This window comes from Microtus pennsylvanicus, chromosome 18, assembly GCF_037038515.1.
Source record: "Microtus pennsylvanicus isolate mMicPen1 chromosome 18, mMicPen1.hap1, whole genome shotgun sequence".
NCBI lineage: Eukaryota > Metazoa > Chordata > Mammalia > Rodentia > Cricetidae > Microtus > Microtus pennsylvanicus.
The window spans coordinates 27994258-28004178 of record NC_134596.1 but is presented as its reverse complement, the minus strand read 5'-3'; the positions used below and the strand labels follow the sequence as shown (position 1 = coordinate 28004178).

The 9921-nt window shown below is 51.1% G+C and overlaps 1 protein-coding gene across 1 annotated transcript in view; it reads right to left on the bottom strand.

Moving 5' to 3' along the window:
• Nucleotides 1–675: 675 nt before the first annotated feature.
• Nucleotides 676–9921, bottom strand: part of Wdr93 (WD repeat domain 93) — a 35797-nt gene continuing 26551 nt past the window's right edge. Inside the window, exons 11-18 of the mRNA XM_075952477.1 lie at nt 9618–9685; nt 9060–9146; nt 7533–7652; nt 6407–6620; nt 4365–4428; nt 3088–3244; nt 2552–2756; nt 676–962 (exon numbers count right to left, since the gene is read on the bottom strand). Coding sequence (XP_075808592.1) covers nt 866–962; nt 2552–2756; nt 3088–3244; nt 4365–4428; nt 6407–6620; nt 7533–7652; nt 9060–9146; nt 9618–9685 — 1012 coding nt within the window. The 3' untranslated portion in view covers nt 676–865. The remainder of the gene's footprint in view (nt 963–2551; nt 2757–3087; nt 3245–4364; nt 4429–6406; nt 6621–7532; nt 7653–9059; nt 9147–9617; nt 9686–9921) is intronic.

Below are 9921 nucleotides of genomic sequence, written 5' to 3'. Positions count from 1 at the left end.
AGTGTTATCCGGGGACATTTGGGTGGTCGGTGTCAGTGCCAGCCAGGGCAAGGCCTGTGCCCCACAAGACGAGGTGAATGGGAGCACAACGAAGTAGCAGCACAGACCGGGGTGGGGGGGATCCCCTGGCCTAGGGCCAGCCTGTGAGGTAGCCTCCTACAATTCTCATCATGACCACATGGTGTCCTCAGAGAAACACATTTCCCTGAGCAACAGGGAGTGTGGCTTTCCACAGGGAAGGGCGATTTCTGGAAAAAGAGACCCGAGCCTCTCTGTCCTCCTCTAGCGGTTTGTCTCCCACCAGGTCCCAACTCTCTGACCCCGCCTCCCATATCTGCGTGGTCTCCCCTCTACTCCGCTCCACTCTCCTGGCCCTCCTTCATTTTCCTTCTTCTGGGGCACCTCACCAGGGTCTTGGTCATGCTAAATATATACTTTTCCTACCGTGCTACGCATCAGGCCCAGGCCGTCAAAGAGTCTGTGAAGAACTGCTTCGAGTGGGTAAGGGTGTGGAAAGAGAAGAGGCCACACGGTAGCTGGCAGGCTGGCTGTCTTACTTGAAGGAAGTGACTCCCCTAGGCCTATGGAACTAGTGGTCCTCACTAGACTTGGGGAATCCAAGAGCTGGGCTCTGCTGGGGTCAGGGCTAGACGGCAATGATGAGCCACACGCACAGCAGCTTCCAGTTTCTTTATTTGACCGATACATCTAACTCCACGAGGATTTAATATTCGAGGGTTCTAAAATCTGTTGGCCCCGCTGGCTCCAAGGCTTGGAGTGTGGCTCTCTGTCACTGACCTTTTGCCTTGCAGGGTCATGGGGAGTGGCTGTCAAGGTGGAGGCTCCTGCGGAGGTCCCAGAGTGGTCACTTCTTTAAGTTTTCTTTCTGGAGAATAACGGAGTACCTCCGCAGCCGTGCCCACTGATCACTCCCTTTCATCTGGGTCTTCAGCTTTTGGAAGCTGAGGGCCACACAACCATCAATGAGAGCTGTCCCCTGGTCCCTGGCTGACCCTGAGCATTCAGGTGGGGAACTCTGAAAGATGACACACTGGCTTTATCTCTGTCCCTTCAGCCTGACAGACCTTTCCTGAGAATGGCAGGCCCGTTGCTCTATGGAGCAGGCCCAAGGAAGATGGGTGCCTAGAAGCCCATGTACAAACAAAATACCCAAGGGAATCATTCAGCCTTCTGAAGGGAAGCGATTGTACTGCTACAGCGCCATTCCTAAAGCAGACTGTGGCTCACAGCTGCAGAGGTCTGTGGTCAGCTTTTAAAAATGAGAATTCAGCCCGGCCAGTGGTGTTCCACCCACGCCTTTAATCCCAGCACTTGGGAGGCCGAGGCAGGCAGATCTATGTGAGTTAGAGGCCAGCCTGGTCTACAGAGCAAGTTCCAAGACTGGCTCCATAGCTACTGAGAAACCCTGTCTCGAAGGAAAAAAAGAAGAAAGAAAACAAGCCAAACAAAGGGGAGAGGGCATTCAGGGGCTGGGGGGGGATTCAGGGGCTGGAGGAGGGATTCGGGGGCTGGAGAGACTTCTGGTTCTGTTCCTGTAGTCTGTGTGGGAAAGGGTAAGGACAGCGGGGCGAATGGGGGCTCAGATGTGCCTGTCACCAGACTCTAAAGTTCCACCTCTGAGAACCTGGCCTGCAAGGAAGGCTAGCCCACTTAGCCAAGCAGCTTCCAGGCACTGTGTGGTGTGTGGCCTGTGCTCCCAGGAGCCCCTGGCTCTGGTCTGGAGTTAAGAGGACAGTTGCTGGCTTGTTTGCCCGTATGGGAATATGCTGACATCATCTCCTGAGGAGTCTGTGCCAGGAAGAGAGGGGAAGCCAGGAGGCTGCCACCAGGTGGAAAAGATGTTGAAGGAAGCAAGCTCGGGGCAGAAGGTGCACGGGGCCGTAGGCTAAGGAGCAGTTCTCAGCCTGGGACCTGGGCTAGAAATGCCCCAGCTAATTGCATGTTTCTGGCTTCTGTTAAGCTGCTTGTTTGCTTTTCTTCCCCCTGCAACTGCCAATCAAGATGTAGTTTTTCTGTGTCCATTGCCTTTAAAAGTTCCCTGGAAAATGCTTTTGAGGCTGATTTATGAGAAGTGTTTTTCTCTAAACTTAATACAGACTCTCAGTTCAGACTTTGGTCCTGCTGATTGGCCTCTGGGTCTCTATCCCCAACATATAGGTGTTTTGTTGCCTGCATGTCTAGGACCAGTGGAGGCCAGAAGAAGGTATCAAATCTCTGGTACTCCAGGATGGTTGTGAGCTGCTATGTAAGTGATGGGGATAGAATCTCGGTCCTCTGGAAGAGCGGAATCTCTCACTGGCCTAGCACTCACAGAGTGGGATAGGTTGGTTCATGTGGTAAAAACACTTCAGTTAGCAGTAATTAAATATGGAAAAGTTCTTAACCACAAACCATATTCAGTGACGGCTCACCAGACACCACCTCGTGGCTAGGTGGGGTCTCATCAGACACCACCCCACAATTGGGCGGGGTCTCACCAGACACAACCCCACAGTTGGGTGGTGGGGGGATGGGGGGCGGGGGATCTTACCTCGTCTGGAGATTCTGCTCACATCTTTTCTCCAGGGGCAACACCTGGGGGAAGGCCTGGTTACATTCCAAGTCCTTTTGAGAAATGGTACAATTTTTGGAGATATCTTCCAGGAGGGAATACTCCTCAAAATTGAAACAGAAAATAGAATCTGGGGTGCCCTCGACACCATCAGTATGTGTGGTGTTACCATCCAGGTGGGCTCCTGTGAGGAGAGGAGACCATTGTGTTCAGTGTAATTGTCTCTCCATGGGTGTAGGGTCTTCAGGATGTGGGGCTGTTCTCTGGCTATGGAGGCTGGCTTACCTGGCTTGTTTGGGGAGGGAATTACTTAATCATGCAGAACAAAGACCTTGCCAGCATTTTATCAAAGAACATTGTGGGAACCAGGCTGAAGTCTCTTTTGGCCTGGGACAGAGGGGGCTGAGGAGGCAATTGAGAACCGCTGCCAAGCTTTTGTGAGCGGTCAGGAAAGGTCAGGGAAGAGTATAGTAGACCCCAGCACTAAGTGGCTGTCCTCAGATTCCCTTCCATACCATGAAGCAGAAAATAGGGACGGTGTGGAGACACAATGAAGAGCGGCTTCCAGGGCATCGTCTGGTGGTGGTGTACGGGGGCCGCAAAGGCACAGATGACTTCAGCCTTGGTCACGTCCATGAGACTTATAGAGTGGTTCTTGGAAAAGATGAGCACCTAGGGAAGAAAGAGAAAGAACTCTCAGAGTTGGCTCTCACAGAAAGGCAGAGGGTAGAGGCCACATTGGGACTCTCTTCCTACCTCTTGGCATCTGCCCACTTCAGACATAAGTTGCCACAAGGAAAAATCTGGTTCTCAGTCCAGGGTGCTGCCCTCATTCCCTCCCTGCTGGCCCTGGGCTTTCGGGGGCCCTTCCTGCATGCCCTTGGGGTCCCTCTCTGACACTTATGAACTCATTCTCCTGGTCTTGCCTGTCGGGTCCGCTCATCTCCTGGGGACTATAGGGACCCAACAGGACACTAGCTTTGACAGTGATTACTAACTCCTGGTGGGCACAGAGCGGATATTTGTAAACTCATGTTCCAAGAGCCACCCTGGGCCTTGCAGAGCCTCACCCACTGCCACACCATACCAGAAGTCACAGCCGTTCTCACTAACCTCTGTCTCTGACCCTGACATGATTAGGGAGTCAGCAGAATGTGGCAGGACCAGCCAGCATGCCCATTCTCCAGTACACCCAGAGGCAGGTCAGCACATGGTTCTAGTTCCTCTTAGAAGACGATGCTCCCTGTTTCCACCTCTCAGTGCTGTGGGTCTTATTGATGGGAGGGATGCCTGCATCCTCTGCCAGCACACAAAGGCTGGTCCTTCCGCCCCATCCCCGCCCTCTTGCTCCTTCATACTTACTGACCTGAATGTTGGTTAGTACCTTTTGATACTGTCTTACTCAGCTTCTCTGGCTCTGCTGTCCCCTCCTGTCACACTCCCCTCCCCTCTGCAACTTCTGCATCAGGTGGTCCCTCCTCTGTTACATTACAAATTAGGTCTGAGGCAGCTGTTTGGTGCTGTGTGTCCTGATGAAGTGTGAGCGCCGTCAGGGTGAGGACATTCTCTTTGGTGTGTTAATATTTACTTGGTGCTTGGGATTGAATCTGGAGCCTGCTAACATTTACTCTGCTGCTGATCACTACCCCCACCCAGCCTTGGGGTTTCTCTTCCATATCCATATCCATTTACATATCCAAAGCAAATCCAATGCCTAGCATGCAGTAGGCTGGCAGCAACTGTTTCTGGAAGGGATGATGAACACACTTATAGAAGATGACCAAGGACCTACCATGCCAGGTAAGGCTGGGACCGGGGCCACTGTACAGATGGCTTCTTCCAGGTGCTTCGTGGGCCTATGGGGCACAAAAAGGACATTCATTCCCCTTCTGTAAAGGTTTGAAGCTTTTATTATCTTCTCCTAGGTATTATTTCCATTTTGTGTATGAGTGCTCTACATACACGCCTACATGCCAGAAGAGGACATTTGATCCTATTACAGATGGCTGTGAGCCACCACGTGATTGGTGGGAATGGAACTCAGAACCTCTGGAAAAGCAGCCAGTGCACTTAACCACTGAGCCATCTCTCCAGTCCCTAGAGAAACAGTTAATGTATACCAGTAGATATATGAAGTAGATATATTCATAGTAGCAAAAGAAACAAACAAATAAACAACAGAACCAGGAACAGTGTAGATACTCACCAGCAGGAGGCTGCTTAAGCAGCAGAAGATAACACAATGGAAACTGAACTGGATGGAGGTACACACATGTGCCCACATGTATAGCTTTCATGGTCAATGTGATAAAGCAAGTCAGAATAAACAGAATAGATAGAAAGCAAATTGAAGGCTCATAGAATATGATTCCACTCATAATTTCCTAAATACACACAACTTAATGCATTGTGTAGAGGCAAAATCATACAAAGATGGTAAATCCTTAAACCAAAGGAATGATAAGTAAAGGGAAAAAAGGTCTGATGGTGCACACCTTTAATCCCAGCACTCAGGAGGCAGAGGGAGGTGGATCTCTGTTTGAGGCCAGCTGGTCTACGATGTGAGTTCCAGGACAGCCAGGAGTGTTACACAGAGAAACCCTGTAAAAAAAAAAAAAAAAAAAAAAGAAGGAAGGGAGAAAGAAAGAATAGGAAAATTATGTGGAAATTGGGAAAAATCCAACCCAAATATTTAGCAGCAACTCTCCTAAAAACTGGGGCTGTAGAGCTGGGTCAGTGATTAAACACACTTGGTTTTCCAGAGGACTTGGGTTGGGTTCTCAACACCCATGCGCTAGCTAACAACAGCGCATCACTCCAGTTCCAGGGCATCTGAAACCCTTTCCTGTCCTCTGCAGGTGCTAACATGCACACAGTGCACAAACATACATGCAGCCAAGCGCTCATACACGTAGATAAAAATAAATTTTTATAAAAGCTAAGGAAAGCTAAGGAAACAAAAAGTTTCCCACTGTTTGAACATGGGCGTGGCCAGGGCACGTGCCTCTCTAGTAAGATCTTAGCAGACCTCAGGAAATCCAGAAGTGCGAGAAGCCTGTGTACTTTGCTGTTGCCCCCTCTCATGGATGGGCAAGCTTAGACCTGCATGTGAGGAGCCTCGGGCAGCCGGCAGGAGAGAGCAGGAGGAAGGGAACCGGTGTTTCCTGGTCAACAGCCTGCTGGCTTCCATGAGTGGGAGAGAAGCTATCCTAGGCCCTAGCCTGTGGATGATGAGCCCCCAGTGGCCTGCAAGCACCTGTGCAAGCTAGGTAAGGTCAGTGGAGACCTGGCCTGGGCTGACTGCAGGGGGTGATGCTGAAGGACTGCTTTCTGAGGCCAGTCATATCAGGGGAGATTTGCTATGTGGCAGCTGACAGCAACCTTCAAGGAGAGAGGAGGAGGATGTGATCAGTTCCCTGGGGAACAGGAGATGATCAGTTTCTGCTGGGCACAGACAGTTTATCTCATCGCGCGCACACTGTATGGATTCATTTATATGCATATAACATTAAAAAAAACATTTTTGAGACAGGGTCTCACTATGTAACCCAAGCTCCTTTGCTTCCTGGATGCTAAGATTAAAGGTGTGTGCCACCATGCCTGGCCTTATTTTTTTTTAATTTTTTTCTTAAAGATCTCTGGAGAAATTGGTGAAAGTTATTCTAGGAGAGCTGAGCCTCTCTGTGGTCACATGGCATGGGGAAGGGACAGTTTTTCTAGAGATCTGTGCCCTACCCACATGCCACTGTGCTCAGGCACAGGAGGGTGGCGGGTATGGCTGTGGGCACTAGGCAGAGGCTGCCAGTCTTTCCTGTCTGACCCTGAGCCACTGACCTCTCCACAAGCACCTCGCTGGTGGGCCCCCTGGTCCCGCTGGCTGTCACCAGGTGGAGGGAAGAATCAGTGCAGAGCACCACACACATCATTTCCGACTTCACGGGGCCTTCTGGATACACGTTCCGTCCTTCATGCACCAGGAAGAATCTTAGGAAGTGAATGCTTTGGCAGAAACACCCCTCAGGCAGAGCAATGACCCCAAAGAGGAATCCTGGGGAGAAAAAAATTGCTCTAGCTGATCAGAAAAGATGAGGTAGCAGCCATGGGTTCTAGTTCTGTGACCAGGAAATGTGTGAGGGGCATGTATCAGGTAAGGACCAAGTCAAGCAAGGTGCAGCCTCTGCAAAGGGGAAACCCAGGCCAATGCAGCAGAACCATCGCAAGGAATCTTGTGCCTAGAGAGGAGCTGGGGGATGGAAGACCAAGGCCTTGGCCTTGGAGGGGAAGAAGTAGCAATGGAATGGAGGATCTACAGCCCAGCTGACCTACAGCTGCCCAAGGGATGACACACAGCACACAGAGGATGTGGCTTTAGAAACTGTATGTGTGTGCAGCCAAGCAAGCATCTACTGATATCCTCCCCTTGGGTTGAAAACAAGCTGTTGGCTATGGGGCTGTGAGTCACTGTTGATTCACGATCCCTGTTGAAGCCTGGCTCGTGGATCCTTCCAGATGTCAACATCTCTGCATATGCCAGGCTGGACCAGGAACCTGGACCACTGCTAGTCTTGCTTTGGCTGCCTTCTAGGTCCCTAGCTCTAATACCAGCAGAGTTCCTGCTGGTTGGCATGGGGGCAGTACAGCATGGAAGAAGACCTGCTTTCTTTGAGAGCAGGGGCAGAGGCTGCAGGACCTCTCAGCCTGTGCTGGGAGCCATATCTTCCCTGCAGTGGAACAGGGGAAGCGATGGCTGGGTTCTCAGGACCTGATGCACCGCCAGGCACAGAACCAGCTCTCAATGACAACATGGCAATAGAAGCTAGTGTGTTCCAGGAAGGAAGAAGGGGAAGCAGGCCCAGCTGCCCCAAGAGGACTATGAACATAGATGAAGGAATCCCCAGCTCCTGGAGGCTCCCTGAGGAGACCCATCGGTGCTCAGTCAGGGGAGAGATGGGGAACTCACCTTCGGCCAGGTTCCACAGAGTGAGCACACCGTCCTCACAGGCAAGGGCCAGGTAGGAGGAGGAGCTGCTGATCTGAGACACTGTAATGCGCGCAGCACAGGGCCACACGTTCTCGCATTCTAGAGGGAAGAGACATTTGCCAGGCCCCGCCCCGCCCAGCGCCTCTACCAGGGGAATCTGAGGCCCAGACTGGTCTATCCAACGCAGGCTCTGAGCACTGAGAGCCCTTTGTCTAGACTCTCCACTTCTCTTCAGTACAGAGTAAAATAAGTCATAGCTAACATTTAGTGGCTATTTGCTGGCATGCGCGGGACATAGGCTTCTTACAGGTCACAGGTAGCATTTCATTTAACTTTCAGAAGAGTTCTATGCAGCAGATCCTGTTACAACTGCATCGCATAGGTAAGACTGAGAGATAAACAAGCAGCTTGACTAAAGGCCGTAGCCAATCAGTAGACAAGCGGGGAGGAGGGGGATTAGAAGCCAGGCTGTCTGCTAGAGGAAAGCTAGTCCTTCTGCATGCACACTTAACCCGACCTCTCTCTCTCTCTCTCTCTCTCTCTCTCTCTCTCTCTCTCTCTCTCCTCTCTCTCTCTCTCTCTCTTGAGACAGGGTATCTCTGTGAAGCTTTGGAGCCTGGAGCCTATCCTGAAACTTGCTCTGCAGGCCAGGTTGGCCTTGAACTCACAGAGATCCATCTGCCTCTGCCTCCCTAGTGCTGGGATTAAAGGCATGTGCCACCACCGCCGGGCTTTAACCTGGTTTTGGAAGCACAGCATGAATGTAAAAAGCACAGGTGCCAGGGGGCTGGAGAGATGGCTCAGTGGTTAAGAGCACTGATTATTCTTCCAAAGGTCCTGAGTTCAATTCCCAGCAACCACATGGTGGCTCACAACCACCTGTAATAAAATCTGGTGCCAACTTCTGGCCTGCAGGGACACATGCAGGCAGAACATTGTATACATAATAAATAAATATTAAAAAAAAAAAGCACAGGTGCCAGCCACTCAAGACCTTATCCTGAGCGGACTGCACATAAGGCTGTGTCTGTGGATGTGTCCGGCATCACTACCTGTATTATAGCTTCAAAGGGCTTTCCTATATTGAACCCTCTGGATTTTGCTACTTACAGCCAATACACTCAGCTTACAGTGATGTATATATAATATATATATATATAATACCTCAGTTTTGTTTCAAAGAAAAAAAATTGGGACGGGAAGCAACTGGCCTGAAACTGAACCTCTTACTTACACTGGGCTGGACCAAGCGCTGGCCTTCTGAAGCCAAACCCACTCTCCATTCACATCACATTCTGTAGGGCCCTGTGCACTGGACTCTGAACACTGTCACTACTGACAAGAAACATGACAGTCAGGGACAGACCCTGAGCACCCACTGAGCACCCCACTTCTGCCTGCACAGCTCTGGGTCCCTCAGGGCACACTCTGACAGCTCAGCTGGAGACACACAGGCTCTCAGAGCCCCGCGCTAAGGTACTGTCTCAGCCTCGGCGGTTAAAGTACCAGTTTTATCCTTCAGAGTTTTGTTCAGCGAATAGAGGAAGAAGTTATGACTGCCAGTCCAGTGTATGCTGAGGACAAGGGCTGCCCCTGGAGGTGGGAGAGAAGAAAGGGCGTTATTAGACATCAGGGAGCCTTTGGTTTGTGTCCCGCCTGTCACGTCTGGAGTGTTTCGTTCTAATAGGTTCCTCTCGGCAGAGAGATGGACTTCCCAGGAAGGACAGTTGGTACCTCCCTGGAGGCCATTTCTAGCATAATAGGCTACAGCTGCCTTTGGCTGCTTTACATCTTCTAGAAGACATCCACTTGGATGTCAGAGTTTGGTCTGGTTGTTACGCATTCATAACCAGAAGCAGTGTGACAGACGTATACTCACACACCCTTCGAGGGCGGCCTCTCCCTGAAGTCCTGTGCCTTCCATCGTAGGGAAACTGGGCTCAGAGACACATACCCAGACAGACACTGCCAAGCTACAGCTGGCAGCCTGATTACCACCTTCGCCATGTGGCACACCTCCAGGAAGCCCCCTTCCCAGATGACTACTGTCCCGCTCTCACTTACCTGGACAGATCTTGACATCCATTGGCACTGGGATCATGGAGTGAGTAAGGAAGTGGAATGTGGCCGTGCTGGGAAAGACAGACAGGAGTCAGAGCCACGTACACCCCTTGGCAAGAAGAGATCTGGCACAGTAAGTGACTAAGATCAGAATGTCTTAATTTCTGGGGATGAGCCTCCCAGATCCTCACGACAGCCGCATGTTGGGACTAAGGGGCCACACAGACCTTGGTCACAGATGAAGACAGTGAAGTTGTGGGTTACTCATAGGCCAGCAGGGTACGGCTGGAGACTCAGCCAAAGGAAC